This window comes from Aotus nancymaae, unplaced genomic scaffold (assembly GCF_030222135.1).
Source record: "Aotus nancymaae isolate 86718 unplaced genomic scaffold, 86718_ANA_hifiasm-v0.15.2.pri h1tg000079l, whole genome shotgun sequence".
Classification (NCBI taxonomy): domain Eukaryota; kingdom Metazoa; phylum Chordata; class Mammalia; order Primates; family Aotidae; genus Aotus; species Aotus nancymaae.
In genome coordinates, this window is record NW_026988494.1 from 23310710 (window position 1) to 23336024 (window position 25315).

The 25315-nt window shown below is 44.4% G+C and overlaps 1 protein-coding gene across 1 annotated transcript; it reads left to right on the plus strand.

The window, feature by feature from the left end:
* The first annotated feature begins 649 nt into the window (after nt 1-649).
* On the plus strand, nt 650-5846 carry NEFM (neurofilament medium chain). The gene is made up of 3 exons (XM_012435338.2): nt 650-1748; nt 2468-2592; nt 3997-5846. The coding sequence occupies exons 1-3, from the start codon at nt 669-671 to the stop codon at nt 5354-5356; spliced, it is 2565 nt and encodes an 854-aa protein (XP_012290761.2). The 5' UTR covers nt 650-668; the 3' UTR covers nt 5357-5846.
* The last annotated feature ends 19469 nt before the right edge of the window (nt 5847-25315 follow it).

The following is a 25315-nucleotide window of genomic DNA, read 5'->3' on the forward strand; positions in this document are numbered from 1 at the left end:
GCAGGGGGAGGGGAGGGAGGAGATGGGGTGAAGGAAAGATTGGAAGAAAAGGGTCCCCCCGAGGAAGGGGCTGAGAGAAGGGCAGGGTGAACGGGACTAAAGAAGGCCAGAGTAGAAAGGAGAAGACGGGCCAAAAAAGAATCGGATGGGATTAAGCACAGAAGATGGGTAAAGAAAAAAGTACCGGGAAAATTGCAAAAGAAAAGAAAGCCTTGAGGATAAAAGTGTAGAGGGCTAAAGAACAAGGGGACCCCCAGGGTGTCGGGGAAGTGCTGCACCAACGGCAGGACAGTGATAGACAAAGAAAGGGCGCTGGTGATATTTACACCAAGGGTGCGAAACAATCGGGATGTGAGAAATGGGGAGAAGGCGAACGCCCGGAGACAAGTGGCCTGAGACTGAAAAGGGACCTGGAGGGAGGGGCTGAACCCCAGGCAGCAAAGTCCGGTGTCCGGGGGTCGATGCGGCCCGCGCACGTGGAGCGGGTGCTGAATCACCGCTCAGCCGCCCCCCTCCCCTCCTCCCCGACCGGTGCCCGCAGTCCCCGCCTCCTCGGCCGCCGCCTCCACTGGGCGGGGCCCTGGCCCGGGACCAGCGCCGCGGCTATAAATGGGCTGCGGTGAGGCCGGCAGAACGCTGTGACAGCCACACGCCCCAAGGCCTCCAAGATGAGCTACACGTTGGACTCGCTGGGCAACCCGTCCGCCTACCGGCGGGTAACCGACACCCGCTCGAGCTTCAGCCGCGTTAGCGGCTCCCCGTCCAGCGGCTTCCGCTCGCAGTCGTGGTCCCGCGGCTCGCCCAGCACCGTGTCCTCCTCCTACAAGCGCAGCATGCTCGCCCCGCGCCTCGCCTACAGCTCGGCCATGCTCAGCTCCGCCGAGAGCAGCCTCGACTTCAGCCAGTCCTCGTCCCTGCTCAACGGCGGCTCTGGGCCCGGCGGCGACTACAAGCTGTCCCGCTCCAACGAGAAGGAGCAGCTGCAGGGGCTCAACGACCGCTTCGCCGGCTACATCGAAAAGGTGCACTACCTGGAGCAGCAGAACAAGGAGATCGAGGCGGAGATCCAGGCGCTGCGGCAGAAGCAGGCCTCGCACGCCCAGCTGGGCGACGCGTACGACCAGGAGATCCGCGAGCTGCGCGCCACGCTGGAGATGGTGAACCACGAGAAGGCTCAGGTGCAGCTGGACTCGGACCACCTGGAGGAAGACATCCACCGGCTCAAGGAGCGCTTCGAGGAGGAGGCGCGGCTGCGCGACGACACCGAGGCGGCCATCCGTGCGCTGCGCAAAGACATCGAGGAGGCGTCGCTGGTCAAGGTGGAGCTGGACAAGAAGGTGCAGTCGCTGCAGGATGAGGTGGCCTTCCTGCGGAGCAACCACGAGGAGGAGGTGGCCGACCTTCTGGCCCAGATCCAGGCCTCGCACATCACGGTGGAGCGCAAAGACTACCTGAAGACAGACATCTCGTCGGCGCTGAAGGAGATCCGCTCCCAGCTCGAGTGCCACTCCGACCAGAATATGCACCAGGCCGAAGAGTGGTTCAAATGCCGCTACGCCAAGCTCACCGAGGCGGCCGAGCAGAACAAGGAAGCCATCCGCTCCGCCAAGGAAGAGATCGCCGAGTACCGGCGCCAGCTGCAGTCCAAGAGCATCGAGCTGGAGTCGGTGCGCGGCACCAAGGAGTCCTTGGAGCGGCAGCTCAGCGACATCGAGGAGCGCCACAACCACGACCTCAGCAGCTACCAGGTAGGAACCGCGGCTGCGCGGCCAGCCTGCGCCAGCGCCAGCGCCGCGCGCCCCCGACACTTGGGCGCGTGCCCAGGCGCCCTCTCCGCCGCGCTCCCTGGCGGCCGCTCGCTAGAGCGCGCGCCGCAGACCTAGACTGCTTGCTGACGGGCGTCCTAGCCCCCTCCTCCTCCACTCTCCGCCCCCACCCACCTGCCCCAGCTGCCGACCTTTCTCAAAAACGTGCTTTTTTTCCAGTTCTAGTTTTGCACGCTTGCACGTTTAAAGTAGGAGGGATGCATTCGGTAGTGGATAAAGCAGCAACTTTAGGATAGCTTATGCAGAAGCGCATGTATTCTCTGCTTTTCCGGCAGTGATCGGAAGAGCTCTCAAAATTGGCTTCAGCCCAAAGGGCTCAGATGGGAATGGCCAGGTCAGCCATGGAGTTTCCCCATGCGTGTTTGTGTCCTGTTGAGACGTGGTCTAAGTCCGCTGGTCTCCGTGCGGGATGTGCCCAGGAAGTTTCCTATTGTGTTATTGATCTTGTTTGTTCGTTTGAGAATCCCTTAGATTTAAAAAGAAAAAGGGGGTGGAGGAGGGGGGCTGGGAGCGCTGTCGGCAAGGTTTCCAGAAGTGGAGGGAGGTGGGAGGATGCGAGGGGGAAGGGTTGGCAAGTGGTTTGCGAGGGAAGTTGCTGTTTGCAAGGATGAGTCTAGGGAGACTCTCTGTGTCTGTTTCAGGACACCATCCAGCAGCTGGAAAATGAGCTTCGGGGCACAAAGTGGGAAATGGCTCGTCATTTGCGCGAATACCAGGACCTCCTCAACGTCAAGATGGCTCTTGATATAGAAATTGCTGCGTACAGGTACGGTGCTCACTGCGTGCGTGGCCCGAACACTAACCGCAGTGCAGAGGCTGTTCGGGCAGAGCATTCACCACTTAAGTTAAAGCAGGCAGGGTGCAGGCATCGACTAGGTGCCTGGTTTTCTTGCTTACTTAAAAAGAAATTATTCTAAGGAATTGCAAGTGTGGTTTTATCTCTTTTTATGCAGCTTTAAAAGAATGAATACTAGTAGAAACAAAAGGTTTTTGAATAACACAAAGGAGGTACAGATTAATCTCAATGCATATGCCTAAACTTTTTATGGAAAAATGTTTTCAAATGCTGGAAGCACAGAGTTCTGGTTTTTAATATTTCATCTAGTGGTTTCAGCTTTTCAAATTTATAATGTCAAGGACAAATACCAGGACATTCTATGTCTCTGTTTCTCTGTTATATAGCTTACTATTGCCATCATCTGGCTGAGAATAGATATAGATTGATATATTAGAATATAGATATAGTTATTTTATAAATGTAGATAATTTATATGTATTATATTTTATGTTAGACTACAGTATAAATTGTCTATACATCATGTATGATATTAATCTAGATCTATAGATACATATATGTGCATATGTATATAAATCTAGATATAAAGATGCAATTATGTATGATCTTTTTATACATAGAGAGATAGGTTTAGGTCTACTAACTGATGTGACCTTGCTGTTGACTAAGCTCAAAGGACAAAATCGTTGATTAAAGTTTTCCTATTACCAATAAGGTGGTTATAATATAACAAGAATAAATTGTACTTACAGGGCTATCTCTCTTTTCAGGAAAGCTGAATAACTATATTAAATAAACACTTCATGATAAAAAAAAATCCACCAATTTATAATTTAATACACTCATATTAACACCTGGCTAAGTTCTGAAATATGCTTAAGAGTAAGATTTTTATGAAAGTTACATTTGCTTTAAAAATACTACATATCCTGAAAATCTAAATGTTTAAGAAAGTCACTAATCTCAGAAAGGCTGTTTGGCTTTGGAGTCTGGGGTTTCTGTTTGTTTTTGGGGGGGTCTTTTTGGTTTTTTTCTTTGGCCACTAATGAGTTTTTCAGCATATTCATGTTGTACCTAATGGATCTCTACTGCAGGGCCAAGACTTAGTAGTTGGGTGTGGTCAGTGGACTATTGGGCAAGGTTAGTTATGGCAGGGGACAACTGTCTGGCAGTCCAGAAGAATCCTTCTCTATCACTGAGTAGGACATAATATGCCAATAAGTAATAGCAGATATTATACTGAACTGATAGAATATTTTACTGGTGTAATTCTATTTATTCAAAGGTAGCTACTGCAATATCCAGAATGTAATGAAGCTCAGAAGGCCCAGTGAAATTTTTACTATGTTATATGTTCTTTGATTTTCTCTTCAGAAAACTCTTGGAGGGTGAAGAGACCAGATTTAGCACATTTGCAGGAAGCATCACTGGGCCACTGTACACACACCGACAGCCCTCAGTCACAATATCCAGTAAAATTCAGAAAGCCAAGGTCGAAGCTCCCAAGCTCAAGGTCCAACACAAATTTGTTGAGGAGATCATAGAAGAAACCAAAGTGGAGGATGAGAAGTCAGAAATGGAAGATGCCCTGGCAGCCATTACAGAGGAATTGGCCATTTCCATGAAGGAAGTGAAGGAGGAAGAAGCAGAAGAAAAGGAAGAGGAACCAGAAGCTGAACAAGAGGAAGTAGCTGCCAAAAAGTCTCCAGTGAAAGCTACTGCACCTGAAGTTAAAGGCGAGGACGAAGGGGAAAAGGAAGCAGAAGAAGGCCAGGAAGAAGAAGAGGAGGAAGAAGATGAGGGGGCTAAGTCAGACCAAGCCGAAGAGGGAGGATCCGAGAAGGAAGGCTCTAGTGAAAAAGAAGAAGGTGAGCAGGAAGAAGGAGAAACAGAGGCTGAAGGGGAAGGAGAAGAAGCTGAAGCTAAAGAGGAAAAGAAAGTGGAGGAAAAGAGTGAGGAAGTGGCTACCAAGGAGGAGCTGGTGGTAGATGCCAAGGTGGAAAAGCCAGAAAAAGCCAAGTCTCCTGTGCCAAAATCACCAGTGGAAGAGGCAAAATCAAAAGCAGAAGTGGGGAAAGGTGAACAGAAAGAGGAAGAAGGAAAGGAAGTCAAGGAAGCTCCCAAGGAAGAGAAGGTAGAGAAAAAGGAAGAGAAACCAAAGGATGTGCCAGAGAAGAAGAAAGCTGAGTCCCCAGTAAAGGAGGAAGCCGTGGAGGAGGTGGTCACCATCACCAAATCGGTAAAGGTGCACTTAGAGAAGGAGACTAAAGAAGAGGAGAAGCCACAGCAGCAGGAGAAGGAGAAGGAGAAAGCGGGAGGAGAGGGACGGAGCGAGAAGGAAGGGAGTGATAAAGGTTCCAAGGAATCCAGGAAGGAAGACATAGCTGTCAATGGGGAGGTAGAAGGAAAAGAGGAGGAGGAGCAGGAGACCAAGGAAAAGGGCAGTGGGAGGGAAGAGGAGAAAGGCGTTGTCACCAATGGCCTAGACTTGAGCCCAGCAGATGAAAAGAAGGGGGGTGATAAAAGTGAGGAGAAAGTGGTGGTGACCAAAACGGTAGAAAAAATCACCAGTGAGGGGGGAGATGGTGCTACCAAATACATCACTAAATCTGTAACCGTCACTCAAAAGGTCGAAGAGCATGAAGAGACCTTTGAGGAGAAACTAGTGTCTACTAAAAAGGTAGAAAAAGTCACTTCACACGCCATAGTAAAGGAAGTCACCCAGAGTGACTAAGATTTGAGTCCATTGCAGAAGGTTAAGCCATATGACAATTTCAAAATGCATGTGATTGGCAGCTTCAAAACAGAACGGGTTCTCCCATGGGGGCTCCAGACATTGTATTTTACTTTGTGCAATATGAGGGGACTGCATGCAAGCTCAGGGTGCTCCCTCCTCAGTCTTTGGGGGACTCAAATGCATGATATTGTATGTACCTGGGAAATTGGCCAATTTCCTAAGCTGTTGGAAGGGGGTCACTCGGGGGGGATGTCTTGGGATGTATTATGCAAAGTACCAACTGAGCCAAATACAATAAATGAAACAGAGAACTCTCTTAGCCTTAAGAAAGCTATATATGAATAACTATGTTTACCTCACTGGTGCATTTAAAATGGACTTTTGTTCATGGGAGAACCTCGTTGACATGCACAGTTTGCAATCTTATGTTGATCGATGTTAAACGTCACAGCAGTACTTGCTCAATAAAGGTCATATTGGAAACATAGTCAACTGCTGGGTCTTATGTCGTTTCTCTTTTTATAATTTTTATTCATTTTTATTTAGAGAGAGGGGTCTTGCTATGTTGGCCAGATTGGTCTCAAACTCTTGGCTTCAAGCGCCCTCCCGCCTCAGCCACCCAAAGTGGTAGGATTATAGGCATGAGCCACCACACCCAGCCTGTTATGCCATTTCAAAGTGAAACCTCCACTACCTGAAGCTTTCCTGCCCTAAAATAGATTACTGGGGGGAATCATAAATGACCTGCACTTATTGCTATTTCCCTGAGAGTAATTACTTGGAAAACGTAATTGCTGAAGATATTTCCAGGTGTCAACATCTTCACAGAGCCCAGTTTTCATCCCAAAGTGTTAAAATCATATTTTTGAAATAAAAATAAAAGCATCAGATACAAATAGGAATCTGGTGGGATAGAAATCTTCAGTGTCTCTATCCCAAACTGGAACTCAAAGAACCTCTAGGTAAGAGGACCAATAAAGGAGGGGTTCCTAACTTGTGCCTTGGGGTTGGGACAGAGGCAGAGGAGCTCATGGCATTTATGATGATGTGCCCAGAGGAGACAGGGCTGACATCACTAACACTCCCACCAGGAAATACCCAGCCTCAGAGGCATGCCTCCTGTGCACAAACACACACATACACATTGTCGGCATCACTCATTCTTGATTTGGTTGACAGAGATTTATACCTTTAGTATTTTACTAATTGGGAAAAATAATATAAAAAATAAAATACCTTATTTGAGAAAAGAAAAATGAGATTCTGCGATATAGGCAGTAAGTGTTTTTAAATAAAAATACCTGATCTTAACCAAGGAAAGAATGTCATTCCCTTTTCAAAACTTGTTTTAGGCCTTGAAGACCATTAATATATTAATTAGCACATTATCTTTTCCAAGCCCATGATTTTTCATTAATAAGATCAGCCCAATAATATAATCCTTGTTGATATTTTCAATGATTTTTCAAGATAACTCCAATTTTAATGCCTAAACATACCCAGGAAGCTAATTGTTAATGGCAGTTTTTATCGTGTTTCCCAATCATTAGCCATTTGCCAATCCTCACAATTTTGGCTACATCTGAGTATCATCTGTACAATTATGTATTCAGATTTTTTTATTTAAAACAATTTATGTTTTAAAGATGTTAATTTTTCTGAAGCAAAAATATCCATGACACACAAAGTGAAACAGGATTATTTAAATATAATCAGCAAGAAAACCCTGATCTAGTGATACAGAATTTAAAAATAAAAGAGTATATTGGAAGGATACAGGGTAACTCCTAGAGTGGAAACATCAGCAGGAGAAGAAGGTTTAGGGAGAGAGGAGCTGGGACAGCCCCAGGGACAGAGGTCACACAGGAATCATCATACAGTCACAGGGCAGATCAAACTGAAAACTCTGTGTCACTTCATTGGGATTCCAGGAACAAAGCATCATCTATTTGCCACACACCTTGGCCAGCAAAGAGGAGCACCTTGATTGATAGTCCCACCCAAACTGACTCCATGGCAGAACAATGACTCTTCACAGAAAAGTCTGGGAGCTGTTATCAGAAATAGAAATAGAGGCTGGATTTATATGATACAATCTATGTGAATTTTTTTTTTTGAGACAAAGTCTCATACTATCTCCCAAACTGGAGTGTGCCAATCTATGTAAATTTTTAAAATGCCTACTAAATATACAGTTATTACTATAAAAATACTCATTTGTATCTAAAATTATCTCACCTACCAGCACCGGACCCTGGGGCTTAGAAGGTTCTCTTTGGTAGTATATATAGTTTAAAAATGACATGGGGAAAAATGCTGGATATAGTATACACCTAAAATAAAATTTCAAAAATGACAGGATCAGTCAGCAAAACTCTCCAGCCCAGGTACCAGAAACCTAACTCTTTGGCTCTAACTTTGTTTTCAACCACTTTGTTTTCTTTCCTAAGAAGGTAGGACATTCAGTAATATTGCCACATATTCCATAAAGCAAAATCACTATTTTGTTCTCTTTCAAAATGATAGAACACCTCTGGCTGCAGTGGCACAGCCCAATAGTCACAGCTGTTCCAGAGGCTGAGACGTGAGCATCACTCAAGCCCAGGAGTTTGAGTCCAGTCCTGGCAACATAGTGAGAACCTATCTATAAAAAAATAAAAATAAGGATGGGCGTGGCAACTCATGCCTGTAATCCCAGCACTTTGGGAGGATGAGGCAGATGGATCATGAGGTCAGGAGCTTGAGACCATCCTGGCTAACACAGTAAAACCCCATCTCTACTTAAAATTCAAAAAACTAGCCGGGCATAGTGGCACGTGCCTGTAATCTCAGCTACTTGGGAGGCTGAGGCAGGAGAATCTCTTGAACCCGAGGTGGAGGTTGCAGTGAACTGAGATCCTGCCACTGCACTCCAGCCTGGGCAACAGAGTGAAACTCTGTCTCAAAGATAAATTAATTAATTTTAAAAAATAAAAATAAATGGGACCATTGATAATCCATGCAAGTATTTCTAAGTCAATCAATTGCCTGGTTGATTCATTAATTCAGTAAATGTGAACTGAGGACTAGAGCCTGGAGGTACAATGGTCTTCTCGTATAAAATTACTTATTTTGTGTCACTGCCAGTCACTACACTGTTATTGAAAGAGAAAGCAATTTGAAATTCATGTTTCCAAATATGTTCAGTGACAGCAAGAAACGACATTTAAACTAAGTGCAAATCTCCCAATGTTTTGAATATAAGAGCACCTTTCCTCTGACTACAATCAGTCTCTGGGCACAATGAAATTAAGCCATTGAAAAACAGAATTTCTACTTTGCCAGTAGATTGTCTTTGAGACACTATTTTATTTTAAATATTATGAGGATTATCAAAGTTCGTTTATTCTCAATCTTCAAACATATGAGAACAGATTTTTTTTAAAGAAAAAAATGTCCTCTGGGTCACATACTAGTAGATGATAGAACTGGGATTTAACTCAGATAATACAGGTCCAGAGTATATACTTTTTCTTGCTTGTTTTTTTTTTGAGACAGGATCTCACTTTGTCACCCAGGCTGGAGTGCAGTGTGGCATGATCACGACTCACTGCAGCCTGGACCAACTGGGCTCAGGTGATCCTCCCACCTCAGCCTCCTGAGTAGCTGGGACTACAGGCATATACCACAATGCCCAGCTATTTTTATGTTTTTGGTTTTGTTGTTTTTTTTTTTTTTTTTGTAGAGATAAGTTTCATGACGTTGCCCAGGCTGGTCTCCAACCACTGGACTCAAGCAATCTGCCCACTTCAGCCTCCCAAAGTGCTAGGATTACAGACATGAAACACCATGCCCAGCCCAGAGCCCTGTCCTATAGTAACCCTCAAATCCATCCATTGTGGCCATCTCCATTTATAAGGATGTTAAGCTATGGTCATTTCTTTCTTTTCAAATTGAAAAAAAAGCCAACAGAACCCTGCTGTAAATCATTCACGTAATATACTTGCATATCTCTTTACATTTAAAAAAAAAAGATATAATATTACTTCTCTATGGCACTGTGTTTGTATCATGAGGAAAAGAATAAGTACTCAAATTCAATATAAGTGGTGATTCCTTCTATCAAAACAGTTTGCAAGTCCCAAATACTTTTTTCATAGTAACTTTCATATCCAATAGACAAAGAGTTATTTCTAGCACATTTCCTTCTGTTGCCAGTCAGTGCAGAGAGAGACATTAGGATATTCAATTAAAACATTAGGATATTCATTTCCACAACAAATAGGTTGGTTGTTCCAGTTTGGAACAAGTTCTTTCTTTCCTGGTGTTTTATATAATTTGCCCGAAGGGAACCAGGAGCTATTTTTAAGTGAATTATTTTATTAGATCTGCATAAAATGTGTCTATTTTTAGGGCCCCTCAACTCTTAGAGCTTGGCAAAAGTATTACATTAGAGTTCAAATCCCAGGCTGTAGATAGCAAAATTGTGTGTTTTGGGTCCATTATATTTACCCTCTAAGACACTACTTCCGTATCTGTAAAACAAGGCTGCTGAGGTGATGGGATGTTACCTATGAAAATGCTCTGCACTATAGCATGCATATGGTAGCCAATCAAAATCATTTGTTAAAGATAGAGAATTTTAAATTGGATCACAGCTATAGGTACAAAATTTTTTATTTAAAGAGAAGAAACTAATTGATACCTTAATTTTCTTATATATAATTTCAATACAGATTCCAATGATGAGTTTACCACAATAAGTATATGATATGAATATAAATATACTCATGTGCACGCACATATATTTCTTCATCAGCGTACACATAATTTCATTACCCATTAGAGAATTTGGGTGGAAAATCACTGCATTTTTCATTGCATTAATCTATATAGGCTGCTTAGACACCCAAGAATTCATCTACATAATCACAGGGCTTAAAAGTTTCTTGATGTAAATTATTTAAAACGATAATGAGTAAGAGAGAGAAATATTTTTGTGCTTGGGCTCTAAAGATAGTACGAAATCCCCAAATCCAGGTTGACTGTGTGCTCAACACCATAATGGAGGGCTTTCAGGATTCTCTTTGACTTCTTATTTGAGGTATTTTGAAAAGTTATCGCATCATACTTTCGATAAGGTATTCATCTTAGATAATACTCCTTAAATCATTCCCTAACTCTAGTTGGCGTTATCTTAAAAGAGAACAGAGTTGAAAAAAAATTAACAGTTGACTACAAAAAAGGCTTTTTCATTCGGTTTATGAAAAGCATAATCATTCCAATGGCCTAAGTAGGAAGGACCACGACACAGGCCCGGGCATACAGTCTTGTTTTGTATATGTGTGGGTGAGGTGAGTAGGGAGTGGAGAGCACAGAATCAAGGGCCCCAGAATTTGAGTGACAACATTGTGTCCAGAAGGCAAACACCAGGAATTTTTGATTCTGCATTGAGGTCACAAGATCACAAGGGCCAACTTCAAGTATCACAGGCTCTACTTTTGGTGTTCTCACATCCCTAGAGAGTAAGCCCTGACAACAAAGAGAGATAAGGGCTGAAAAGGGCTCCTCTTCTCATTGGTTCTCAGATTTCAAACAAATTTCGGCGAGGAGGGTGAAATTGTTGGTTTGCATTAGTGCTCTGGAATATCCTTAATTTTAATTGTTCATGATCTCTTCTGGAAAATCATAGATTAGCTCATACTACGGAGTATGGCACAAAGAGCCTTCTTTACCCTGGAACCTAGGAGGCTGGGCCCTCCATACAATCACAACACCTCCACACCTCCCATTTTAACTTGGAAAATTCAAGCGTATGTCGAATTTTGTGATGATGCTTTTATATCTTCCTCAGTTCATATGTCAAAAATTTACTTTTAGCCAAAAAGAGTAATTCAGAGTAAGAAGAATTTGCACTTGAAATATTGTGCTAATATTTGGAAGAACAAAAAGTTAAAGGTTATTAACTTTTGGTCCAGGAACAGTGGCTCAGCCCATTGTGAGTGTGAGGCGGGAGAAGATTGCTTGAGCCCAGGAGTTCAAGACCAGCCTGGGCAACATAGGGAAACCTGGTCTTTGCAAAAAATAAATATAAAAATAAGTTAGGCAAACATGGCACCGTGTACCTGGGTCCTAGCTATGCAGGAGACTGAAGTGAGAGAATTGCTTGAGCCTGGGAAGTCGAGGCTGCAGTAAGGCATGATCATGCCACTGCACTCCAGCCTGGGTGACAGAGCAAGGCCCTGTCTCAAAATAAAATAAAATAAAATAAAATAAAATAAAATAAAATAAAAGTCATTTATTTTTATCTATATAAGTATATAATGTATGAATATCAGAAAGAGAGATGAAAAAGTGACCTCCTTGTTCCCCAAATTGCTTTCTAACTATGACTGCCTAGTTGCTTCTGAACTGGACTTCTCAGTGGCCCCAAATAAAATTACAAATATAAGACACAGAATAACAATGTCTGACAAATAGCAGGTGTTTAATAAATTGTAAATTTTCTTTTTTTGTTTTTTTTGTTTGTTTGTTTTTTGAGACAGAGTCTTAATCTGTCTCCCAGGCTGGAGTGTAGTGGTGTGATCTCAGCTCACTGCAACCTGTACCTCCCAGGTTCAAGCTATTCTCCTGCCTCAGCCTCCTGAGCAGCTGGGATTACAGGCACATGCCACCACACCTAGTTCATTTTTGTATTTTTAGTAGAGATGGGGTTTCACCATGTTGGCCAGGCTGGTCTCAAACTCCTGACCTCGTGATCCACCTGTCTTGGCCTCCTAGAGTGCTGGAATTACAGGCGTGAGCCACCGCACTTGGCCAATAAATGGTAAATTTTCATTGCCATCATTAATATTAGTTTGAAAAGAAATAACCAAATAATTCAGTTATTAACGTATATTAATTACCATGTCAATATGAGATACACACAAAAATTCAACCTGTAGCAAAGCTTCAAGAAGTAGAAGAGTAGATAACTTTGCACTAAACTTTACTTACTGTGCACTACTCAGAATCATAAAATCCTGAAGTTTGAATTTGCTGATAATATTTAACCCACTTTCTCATGCCTAAAAGACAGCTGCCTAACCTGTAATTGAATATCTACAGTGACAGGGAGGTTTCGCTGCAAGCCATCCCAACAAGTAATGTGGACTGTTTGCAAAACCTTCTTTACATTTTTCTAATCTCTGATCCCCTATAACGTTCACCCACTGATGCATGCTCCAGGGAGTCATATAAATCCCACTTTCCCTTTCCCCAGAATGGACTTTCAGAGAGATGAAGGTGGTATAGTTTGGATATTTGTCCCCTCATGATAGGACGTGTTTGGGTCATAGGGGCGAATCGGTCATGAATAACTTGTCGCTGTATCCCTGAGACAGTGAGCAAGTTCTCAGGAGATCTGGTTGTTTAAAATGTTGTGGCATCTCCTCCCTTTCTCTTGCTCAACAAATCTCATGTAATATGTTGGCTACCAGTTGCCTTCCAACGTGATTGTAAACTTCCTGAAGCCTCTCCAGAAGCAGATGCCAGTGCAGATCCTGCTTGTACAGCCTGCAGAACTGTCAGCCAGTTAAACCATTTTTCTTCGTAAATTACCCAACCTCAGGTATTCCTTTAGAGTAATGAACTGGACTAAAACAGAAGGCCATGCCCACATCCAAGCAACTCCTAACAGTAATGACCCCTGTTGAGTTTACTACCTACCAGGTATTCCCTAAGCACATCACCTGTAATAAAACCATGAGTTCTCATAACAAACATACATGCAGGTATTATTTTTATCATCATTTTTTGAGAGGTTTGGGCATAATAAACCTAGGCACTTTTTATATCAAACCCATGACTTTTCTACTTCATACTTTAAGAGATAAGACAGCAAACCTGTGTAACTATATGTGTTCACTCTTGGAATGAACCTTCTACCTGTTGAGCCTAGTCCACCTCAGCTAGTCCCCATTCTCCAGTTTTAGTGAAATTAACTGTTTTGGGAAGTGTCACTTTAAAATCCATTGCTATATAGATGGCAGGAATTTTAAACTCAACAATGACTTCTCCCAGGTTGTAGTCTATGTTCCACTAATCTGTGCCTGGATATATAATACTATTTTGTGGTATCTTTTTTTTTTTTTTTGAGACAGCGTTTAACTCTTGTTGTCCAGGCTGGAGTGCAATGGCACGATCTCAGCAGACCACAACCTCTGCTTCCCTGGTTCAAGCAATTCTCCTGCCTCAGCCTCCTGAGTAGCTGGGATTACAGGCATGTGCCACCACACCTGGCTAATTTTTGTATTTTCAGTAGAGACAGTGTTTCTCCATGTTGGTCAGGCTGGTCTTGAACTCCTGACCTCTGGTCATATCCCCGACTCGGCCTCCCGAAGTGCTAGGATTACAAGCGTGAGCCATCATGCCTGGCCAGTATCTTCTTTACAAAATAAAATATATTAAAATTCTGATTGGTGCATGAGCTGTTTCATGTCTCTATTTTTCCATTTCTCAGATTCTTAAGGAGGCAAGGACCTAACAAATAAGTTCTTTTTCTAGTAGTGGTTCACCTATAACACATAGCAGTTCCATAGGGAAGAGGAACACGTATCTGCCTATCATCTTTAATCAACACTTTGTCCTTCGGTGAGAGCAATTAAGGAAGTATTTAGGTTGGATTAAAGTGATTAAGCATCAAGTGGAATAATTTCTATGCATCAGCAATTAGACAGATTTGGACAGTTCTAATAAAGTATGCCTTGAATGTCACATGTTAGAAATTTCGACAAATTCATATGGCACTTTCACATCCCATGCACTGTCAACTGTTACTGTCATAGTTTAACATTAAATTTCCTTTGCTGGGCATTATTGATTATGAAGCTTAATAATCACCATGTTCCTGGGAAAGTAGTTGACCATGTCCACCCACTGAGTTCATTTCCCTTGGCATATTCGAATGAACATTACCATTAGAAGGAAATTGTGTGTCCATGATATTTGAAGAGCTAATGCCAATCTCCATTCTTCATCACTTACTCGTTAAATAAGCCATAAATGATTCTAAAGTAGCACTTTCTCATTGGCAATTAGCAAACTGCTTTGCCAATTCTTTGTCAGGGATTTGCTTACATTTGCTCAAGAAAACACATGAATTTCAAAATCCCCATCAAGACATACAAAAAAGTAAGGCCAAGGAAGGAAAAGTAAATGAAGTCACCCAAAGTACATGCTTCCTCCTCAAATTTGGTGGACAGAAGTGTTAGGGGAAAAGGAGCATATTTCCTTCTGATATTTCCATGTGCACAAATTTGATATGGCTGTGATCATTTCTGATAATTTCATTTAATAACTCATTTGAAGACCATGCTATCAGTGCATAATTAACAGATGTTTATTGAGCATCCAGTTTCTGCAGGAGAAATAGCTATAAGAGTAAGGGAGCTGTTATTTGACTCGTCCCACCTAAATCTCAGTCAGCATGAACAATCTGTGGCGGGACTTTTTTAGGGGTTCGCAAATTTGCGTTAGACAAAATAAACATCGGAGGCAAAGGTCAAGATGTAAGTGAGATAATAATATAGTTGGGATATTTGTTTCCCCAAGTCTCATGTTGAAATGCAATTCCCAACATCAGAGGTAGGGCCTGGTAAGAGGTGTTTGAGTCATGGGGGCGGATCTCTCGTGGCTCGGTGCTGTTCTCAAGAAAGTGAGTGAGTTCTCATGAGATGCAGTTGTTAAAAGCATGTGGCATCTCCCCCCACCCACCCGCCACCACTTCTCTCTCTTGCTTCCACTCCGGCCATGTGAAACACCTGCTCCCTCTTCATCTTCCACAATAATTGGAAGTTTCCTGAGGCCTCACCAGAAGCAGATGCTGGCACTATCCTTCCTGCACAGCCTGCAGAACCATGAGCCAAATAAACATATTTTCTTATAAGCTGACCAGTCTCAAGTATTTCTTTATAGCACCACAAGAACGGCCTAATATACTTAGGTTTGAGAAAAAAATTCAAGGTAAAAAAATTCAAGATAAAGAGCAATTTTGGAGACCAAAGGAGGATCAGGAGAACTGGAAATCTTACCAGAACTAAAGAAGGAAGCCTAAAGGAAAAGAACTAACAATTTATTTGGCAGGAAAAACATAACCCAACAAATAGTCAAAAAGTTCACTCACATCCTGGGTGGCTTTTGGCCCACAGATCCTCAGAATCCAGAGGTTTGGAAGAGACATGATGGTGCTTGGCCCTTTCTTGAAGACCATGCTACCAATACACAATCAAAAGAAGTTTATTGAGCATCCAGATTATGCAGGAAACATACCAGCTATAGGAGTGAGATAGGAGGAAGCGCATAGCTAATGTTTGCCACGTATTTCTTAAGTAAGTGTCAGGAACCAGGCTGAACATTTGACATGTATTCTCTTGTTTATACTATGCTGTTTAATTTCATCATCATAACCACACTATGAAATAGAAAGTATAAAATCCCTTCCAACAGATAAAGAAATGGAGATTAGGAGAGTTAAATAAATTATCCAGTGTCACAGAAGGAGTATCTAAGAAAAAACTCAACTCACTTATCTCTGACACATGCTCTCAACCTCACAGTATGCTGCTATCCTTAAAGGACATGTAGCTTAGTGCAACCCTTCAGATCATTAGATGCATTTTATAACCTGCTAACAATATTGGAAAACCCCCAGTGATGTGGTCTACTATCATCCAAGGAGGCCCATTCTGTCTTTGGATGGCTCTGAATTCATCAACTTACTCATGTAACTAGTATTGGTAAGTACAAAAAACTGTAAGAGGCAGGCATAGCTCAAGGCTCTGGCAATATAGCAGCGAACAAAGTAAGTCCCTGCCTTTGCAGAATTTGTATTCCTGTAGAAGGAAGTAGGAAAAAAGCAAAAGAAAAATATAAAGGATTCAGAAGGTGATCATTGTTTTGGATTACAAAATGATTAAAAGATTAGGAAGGGTTGAAAGGGGAAAAAAGGGTTGGTCTTTCATTTAGGGAGTTACAATCTCTCTAATAAATATATAAGTTATTTATGAGCCATATATATGCAGGTATCTATGAAAGATACACGGATATATATGAGAGACTTCATTCCAGGCAGAATGAATAAGTACAAAAGCCCTAAGGCAAAAATTCTACTGGGAAGTTATAGAATAACATCTAGGCCAGGTTCGTAGGAGGGAAATGGACAAGAGGGAAGCCAGGCCAGTGATCAGTGGGGCTCACTCATGGAGGGCCTTGTAGACCACAGTAGATACAAGGTTTTGGGTGGGTTCTTAGCAAAAAAAGTGAGACAGGTGAATTTGGGAAGAAGCACTCTAGCTACTCCGTTGAGTGCCTACTGCAGGACAGGAAGAGTTGAGGATGACAGGGTTGGTTATAAAGCTATGGCAATAACCTAGGTAAGAGATTTTGGTGTCTAGGACCAATATGGTAGCACTGGAGATCATGAGAACTGCTAGGCAGCATTTTGAGCATATTTTGAAAGTGAAGTCCATGAGATTTGCTGGTGATGTGTAGAGAGTAAAAGAGAAAGCAAACAAAGATGACCCCAGAATGTGTGTCCTGAGGAAGAAAAAGGATGGAGTTTCCATCTATTGATATAAAAATGAGGGAGAAGTCTTTAGAAGTGGACAGGGTTAAGGAAGAGAAAGGGAGACAGAGACATTGGCTTAGCTATGAGAAGTTGACTGCCCATGAGACACTAAAGTGGAGATGGCATCTCAAGAGAGACCAGTTGCCAGAAGCCCTGTGCTTCTTACTCCACCTGTAAAATGTGTGGAATATGTGTCCTCCTGCTTCTCTGCTTTGTGGAGAGAGGATGAGAGTGCTTCCAAAAACAAAACACACCATCACACCCAAACCTGATGATGGTGGTAATTTTTATTATCATTGAAATTAAAATCTCAACTGTGAAGAATAAAAGGAATGGACAGATGGGGAATTGGTCCCCATATGGATAGTAGGTTGGGACAGAGGAGAAAACAAGTCTGATCACATAGATGTGAAATGAATGTGTTGGCTTTAACAGTGTAATGTGACTTTAACCGTTGTGTAAAACACTTTGTGTAAAACCCAACACTTACAAGATGTGTTGGGTTGCTAGCCCATGTGACTTTCAAGTCTTTCAAAGTAATTATCTCTTATTTTGATTCTTCACAATCAGATTGTTACTGGTCAGAAAAAAAGCTGCTTTCATTCCTTAGGAATTATGACTAGAAATTTGATTGCTTAAGGAAGACATTACTGGCTTTATTTAATGGTACTTTAGCCCCATTCAATAACATGTCCCATGTTTGTGTCTGGAGGGAAGGGAATTCTTACAACAGGCAGAGCTCCAGGCTTGGTGTCACTGGAGTGACCGCTCCATCCTTCCCAAGATCACCCAGTGCATGGACTCAACTTGTCCTCATCACTGTCCATCCTGGAATGTCAGGATTCTCTTCTATAGGAAACAGCACAAAATGAATCCCAACGTGTGAAGTCTGATTTACTTAACCAGTTAATTGAATTCAAAGCCAATTAGTTAAACTCAGGTCGATTATTTCCAAAGCAAGCATCCATTAAAAAGAAGAAAATTTCAAGTGGTTTCTTGAACTGAGCATTTTGTTGTTGTTGTTGAGATGGAGTTTCACTCTTGCTGCCCAGGCTGGAGTGCAATGGCACAATCTTGGCTCACTGCAACCTCCACCTCCTGGGTTCAAGCGATTTTCCTGCGTCAACCTCCCAAGTACCTGGGATTACAGGCATGTGCCACCACACCCGGCTAATTTTGCATTTTTAGTAGAGATAGAGTTTCACCATGTTGGTCAGGCTTGTGTCAAACTCCTGACCTCAAGTGATTCACCTGCTTGAGCCTCCCAAAGTGCTGGGATTACAGGTGTGAGCCACCATACCCAGCCTCAGCATTTCTTTTACATGAACAATTCATTGTTGATCTGAAGAACAAAATTAAAAAAAAAAATGAGGCTCACAACTGATATGGTTTGGCTGTGTCCCCACCCAAATCTCATCTTGAACTAATTCCCATAATCCCCATGTGTCATGGATGGGACTCAGTGGTAAGCAATTGAATCACGGGGGCAGTTACCCCCATGCTGCTGTTTTCAGTGAGTTCTCAAGAGATCTGATGGTTTTATAAGGGGCTTTTTCCCCTTTTGCTCGGCCCTTGTCCTTGCTGCCACCATGTGAAGAAGGAGGTGTTTGCTTACCCTTGAGCCATGATTGTAAGTTTCTTGAGGCCTCCCCATCCCTAAAGAACTTGTATTCAATTAAATCTATTTTCTTTATAAATTACCCTGTCTAGGGTATGTCTTTATTAGCAGCCTGAGAATGGACTAATATAACAATACTCAGTTTTTCTGATTTGTACATTTATTTCCAAGTCAGTAAGTGAACCCTGATGGAACTTTTTCATGGAGTAGCTACCAAGTTATCAGTAATAAAGCATAAAATTTGAGAAAGAAACACAGAAATATAAGATAGAAAGGAAGAGAAAGAGAGAGACAGAGAGAGAAATAGACAAAATAAAGAAAGAAAAGAAAGAAAGAAATTAAGAAAGAAAGAGAGAAAGGAAGGAAGGAAGGGGAAGGAAGGAAAGGAGGGAGGGAGGGAAGGAGGGAGAGAAAAAGGGAGGGAGGAAGGATGGGAGGGAGGACAGGAGGGAGGATGGGGGAAGGAAGTGAGGGAAGGAAAAGGGAGAGAGAAAGGGAGGGGAAAGGGAAAGAGAGAGAGAAATAGGGAAGGAGAGAGGGAGGGAGGAAAAGCTCCATGTTAAATTGTACAGACTACCCATTGTTATACCAATGTTGTTGTAACTGAACAAGACTATCTTTCACTACACAGTCTACTTGATCTTGGCCACCAAAGAAAGAGCAGGAATAATAATAACATAATTTCTTGGGAGGTAGTGCTGAGAAAATGCACTCAGTTTTAGAATCTAGTCCCAGTTCTGTTATTATCAGTTACATCATATTCAGCAAGTCACTTGATCCTCCCCCTGCCTAGAATCTCAATGTAAATATGTAAAATTTAAAAATTATTCCTCAAATCCCTTCTATAATTTTGGAATTCTCTAATTCTATGGCACTTTGCATTCATGGAGAACTTTCTTATAAGGGCTTAGAGTGTTGAGGGAGGGAACTTTAAAACACTATTGAGATTTGTATCTCCTGCCACACACATCTGCATCAAATGTAACTTGGACAAAATCTGACCTCCGATGTGCCCCGCAACTCTGCAACTCCTGCAAACTGTTACATCCTCTGTCTTCCCCATTTTATTACATGGAAACTTCATTCTCTCAGTTTTTCAGATCAAAAACTTTGGAGTCATCCTTGACTCTGTTCATTCCCCCATATCCAGTTTTCCAGCAAATTCCAGTGGCTTCAAATACATGCAGAGTCCTACAATCACCCAGCTTCCCCACCACAATCACCCAAGAACAAATCACCATCATTTCTCACTTCCATCAGTAGCCTTCTAATTGGCATTCCAGCCTTCACAGCTTATCCTCAACACAGCAGCCAGAATGATCTTTGTAAAATATAAGTCACTTCTTGCCACACCATGGCTGGAAACCCTCCCAGGGCTTCCCACGGTGTTCGATCTCACACACAGTAAAATCCAAAGCCTTGCCAAGCTTGTAAGGCCCCAGTTGATCTACTCACTTCCTCCCTGACCTCATCTCCCATCACTTCTCACCATGTCTATATTGTTCTGGCCACATGAGACTCTTCATTCTTATTCCAACACATTAAGCATGCTCCCACCTCAGAGTTCCTGGGCTGGACTTAACCCATTGTCTGCACGGCTTTCCTCCTTCCTTGTTCCAGGTCTCTGTCCAAATGTCAACACAGAAAGTTTCCCTGACCAACCAAAATAATTGCATCTTCCTGCCAACTCCATCGCATTTACCCAACTTTATTTTTCATTATAGTCCATAGACCATATCACCTAACATAGCATGTGTGCATGTGTGTTTGTGTGTGTGTGTGTGTGCATTTGAGACAGGGTCTCACTCTGTCACATAGACTGGAGTACAGTGGTACAATCACAGCTCACTGCAGCCTGGACCTCCTCACCTCCAGTGATCCTCCCACCTCAGCCTCTTGAGTAGCTGGGACCACACAGGCAAGCGATACCACATTTGGCGAATTTTTCAAATTTTTTGTAGAGATGGGGTTTCATTATGTTGCCAATGCATTTTTTTTTAATCATCTGCCACTGTGAAAACGGAAAACTAGTATTGTAAATGCTGCATCCCTAGATGGTATCTGGCCCATAATACGTCATACTCAGAAAGCGTCTGTTGAATGAATGAATACATTGTAAAATAAAAGTAAAATCCCACTCCCCCCACCTTCAAAAGATTACAAGGAACCCTCTTGGCCAAGGATACCTTAGAAAAACTTTAACTTTCCCAGACATGACAAGACGGGAGGTTGGTCATGCCTCACTATGCCATCTTCCTTACTGATCTTTACCAGATTATTTCCTAACAGTTAAACAGAAACTGGCCCAGGACAAACAAGGAATGGAAGCTTTGCTCCATCCCTGACTTCAGCCAATTGCTAGATAGATACCAGAGCCCAACTCCCCTCCCTTGTGTTTTTGACACAGCAGGTAACTGGTTTCACCACGCATTCCTTTCAGATAAAATTATCCTTTCTGTGCACTGGTTTACAGAGGCTGTGCACAAGACGCTGTGTCCTTTGCTTCCCCTTTTGACTTATAGACCCTAATTTTAATGCATTTAAATGTTGTCTCCACTTCAAAGTGAACATGGGACATGAGTAACATGTGTGTTTGCTTACAACACATGTTCATGATCCTCTATTCATGAATATTCGTAGCTCCTCCTGTAACCTGACGAATATTATATTATATTCAACCCATTTAGCATAAAACTCCTGTCCCATCCTTGCTCTGGCAGAGTGTCTCCTGTTAGTCTGTGCAGGAAGCTCTGCTTCTCAGCCTGCAAGTTGCAATGTTTTTAAGAAATAAAACTCTACTTTGCAAATTTATGGAAGTTTTGATTTTTAAGTCTACAGGAAGGATGTTATAAGTTTACTGGCATCCTTACTGGCAGATACACAGTAAGCCTCCAAGCCTGGCATTCAGCTCCAGAGAAAGCGTTCAGGTGAAACTTGACAAAAACTGACCAGCTCGTGGGCTCTTAGGCCCTGAGCTCTCTTTCCCATCTTGTCTTCCTTTTAGGCTTGTGCCTTCCAATCACCGGTCTGCTTGGCCCCAGGGCCAGGCTAATGTTCTCCCTGGGGTAGATTTAGGGTCCAGATATCTGGTGCACGTTTACCAACCATCACCAACCCAACCTGGTGGAAAGGCAGAGATGATATTACACAGGTGAAAGTTGCTTGAAGAGATGAGTGAGGCCAGTCTTACAGAACTACCTGGCAAGGAGCTTTAAGAAGGCAACATTAAGCCAGATAGGATTTGCACCTGGGGGGTGGGGAAAACATTGCCCTGTCCATGAAGGTACATTTTCTGTCCTACCCTACCCCTTGCCCCCATGAGTTTACACTTCTCCCGCACGAGGGCTTGGGCAGCCTCAGCAGGTCAGGGGGCTGAGGGTCCTGCAACATCACATGAGGCAGTGCCCAATGACCTGACCTCAGCAGGAGGTCATTTCTTTCCATTTCTTTCCCTCCAAATGGAAGCCAAGTGCTGGCTCCTCAAGGGTTCTTTACCAAAAGCTCCTTTACCAAATTCTATCCAGGATAGAAGACAGACAGGAATGAGTTCTTCCCTTGGCCAGGCCTTCCCCTTGCTTATTAATTATTTATCATGATTATTATTGATATAGGATCTTGCTCTGTCTCCCAGGCTGGAGTACAATGGCTCTGTTATAGCTCTCTGCAGCCTCGACCTCCTGGGCTCTATGAATCCTTCTGCCTCGGTCTCCCAATTAGCTGGAACTACAGGCGCCACCACACCTGGCTAATTTTTAATTTTTTGTAGAGACTGGATCTATGTTGCCCAGGGTGCTCTGGAACTCCTGGGCTCAAATGACCTTCCCTCCTTCGCCTCCCAATGCTCAGGGATTGCAGGTGTGAACCGCCGCGCCAGCCCCGCCCTTAGCTTGTAAAGCAAAGGGAGAAGCTGCGCCTCATCTCCTCTCTCTTCTGTTATGAAAAGCAGCCTGCTGCCTCCTCTGCCTCCCCTCTCCACACCCTAGTGTAAGAGTGGGCTGCAAATAAGCGTTATATGTTTACCAGGGCGTCTCACACTGAATGTGCACAGGAATCGCCTGCGTGTCTGGATAAAATGCAGATTCTAGTTGGGGGCCCCGGCGGGGGAGGAGGAGGGCCAAGACTCCGCATTTACAACCAGCGCTCAAAGGATGCAAAAGCTGCTAGTCCATACTCCACCCAAGAATCCGTAGGAAGCCTCGCCCCTGCTGCCAGTGGCCTGGTGCTGGGCCGCCATGCGCCTCCTCCTTCCTCTCCCGCCTCCTTCTCCCGTCCTTCCTCCTTACCCTACCTCCCTTCCCCTCCTCCCTCCTTTCTGCCCACTTCCCTCCCCTCTATTCCCCATCGCACCCTCTGAGTCCAGCTTCTTTACATTAAACTCAGACTCCAGAGCAGCTGGGCCTCAGCTCTCGGGGCCAGGCGTCGATGGGGAGGGGTACTGCCCAGAATGACCGCGATGTCCCCTCCCCAACACCCTGCTGGAGTCTGGGGTCCCAGAACCGGCCTGGCAGGGGCAGAAGTTCCCTAAGAGGACCCCCCACCACCACCACCACGAAGCCCACCCCCGCCGCGCTGCCCACCCCGTCCTCCGGCCAGTGGGTTTCTGGACTCCAATCTCGCTGCCGCCTCCTCCGGGCGCGGCCAGCTGGAGTAAGACCCAGCAAAACCCAGATTCCCGCGCCTCCTCCCACATCCGCCCCACTCCGTCTCCAATGGCCGAGCTTTCTGCAAAGGCGAGTCCCTACCCCAGCTCTAAAGTATTTCAAAAGTCTCGGAACTTGCTCGTTTGCGGGGTAGGGGTCTTCATGGTGAAGGAATTGGAAGCTGCAGCGTTTGCACCTTAGGGGAAGGGGCGGGACCGCTCGCTGCGGGGGCTGCCTCCGGCACAGGTTTCGCTCCCAGGAGGCACCCTGGGGTCGGGCCCACCCACTGAGGAGACCCGAGCGGCTTCTTAAGCTCCGGTCTCAGCCCCGGTCGCCCTTCCCAGCTCCCCCGCTCCCTCTCCCCCGACCACAATCTGTCCTCGTAGGACGGAAAGAAACAAAGAGAGCAGCTGTGACCGGCGGCGATGAGAGCCTGGGTGGCGCCGGGCAGAGCTGCAGGTGCGGAAGCCCAAGGGGGCGGCTCCGGGCAACCGTGGGGATCGCGGCAGTGAAACCAGAAAAAGTGATGTCTACCGTTTTGATTTTTCTTTTTCTTTTTTTTTTTTTTTTTTTGAGTAAAAGTCTCGCTCTGTCGCCCAGGCTGGAGTGCAATGGCGCGATCTCGGCTCATTGCAACCTCTGCCTCCCCTACCTCAGCCTCCCGAGTCTCAGCTCATTAGATTCTCATGGGTTAGGGAGGCCTGTTGAGGTTACTTTTAAAAACCATATTCGAATGATCCGTATGTTCGGTGTAACCCTAAACACCCTCTGATGCGCTCAGCCCTGTCCAGAAGCACAACCCAGCCCCTCCAGAGGGACCCCAGAGCCGGCTATCACGAGGCCCGGGGAAGACAGAACTAGGGGCTTGGCCTGAAGCGGTGGCTCCGGCCTGTAATCCCAGTACTTTGGGAGGCTGAGGCGCTTGGATCACCTGGAGTCGAGAGACCGGCCTGATCAACATGGTGAAATCACCTCTCTACTAAAAATGCAAAAAATAGTAGCCAGGCGTGGTGGCGGGCGCCTGTAGTCCCATCTACTTGGGAGGCTGAGGCAGGAGAAATGCTTGAACCCAGGAGGCAGAGAGACGTTGCTGGGAGCCAAGATTGCGCCTCTGCACTCCAGCCTGGGCAACAGAGCAAGACTCAGTCTCAGAAAAAAAAAGAAAAAAGAAATAGGGCTGAGGTCCTGCGGACCCTCCTTGTTCTCCACACCAATTTGGGGGAGGTGGGGAGCGATAAGCAGGGCAAGACAGCCTGCTCTTACAGGGTCTGCCCTGGGAAGGCAGGAAAGATTCCTTAATCCACAAACGGGCCTTCATCCCTTTGGGAAACCTGCTGCCACTGCGTGAAAGTAAATATTTTTCTTTTTTCTTTTTTTTTTTTTTTTTTTTGAGGCAGCATCTCACTCTGTTGCCTAGTGGCCTGATCTCGGTTCACTACAACCTCCACCTGCTGGGTTCAAGTGATTCTCCTGCCACAGACTCCCGAGTAGCTGGGACTACAGGCGTCCGCCACCACGCCCAGCTAATTTTTGTACTTTTAGTAGACATGGGGTTTCACCATGTTGGCCAGGCTGGTCTCAAACTCTTGACCTTGTGATCCAACCCAGCCTCGGCCTCCCAAAGTGCTGGGATTACAAATGTGAGCCAAAGCTCCATGCCTAAAGTAAGTATGTTGCTATTCATTTTGCTTAAATTATGCATAAGCTTGAAAAGCATTGTTGCCTAAGCCAGCTAGAGAGCCAAAAGGCTGCAAACTCGCCTGGGCTTCTACTCCCTGAACAACAAGATGCCTGTCTGTTCCCTCTTATACAAAAACAAGCTAAGAACACAGTGTCTAAACAACACACACTCACCTGTGCACACACTAACACATCAGGTTGCTTGCTTTGGCTGAGGAGGGGTCACTTGTTTCAGGGCTGTGCGCCACCCCAGGAAAACTGCACCAGGGCTGTACATGCTGAGAACAACTTCCACTCCCTCCTGTCTGGAGGCTTCAGCTGCCTTCTCAGAAGTCACACTTGCCTTTTCTAGTTTCCACTGCTCAGGTGGGACTGGGAGGACCTACAGGCAGGTGTCAGTGTTCAGAGGGAAATGAAGAACAAGCTGAGTCCCA

Coding starts and splice junctions, on each gene's coding strand:
- NEFM (XM_012435338.2), top strand. CDS start 669: ATGAGCTACACGTTGGACTCGCTGGGCAACCCGTCCGCCTACCGGCGG. Junction 1,749..2,467: donor ACGACCTCAGCAGCTACCAG/GTAGGAACCGCG, acceptor TGTCTGTTTCAG/GACACCATCCAGCAGCTGGA. Junction 2,593..3,996: donor ATAGAAATTGCTGCGTACAG/GTACGGTGCTCA, acceptor TTTTCTCTTCAG/AAAACTCTTGGAGGGTGAAG.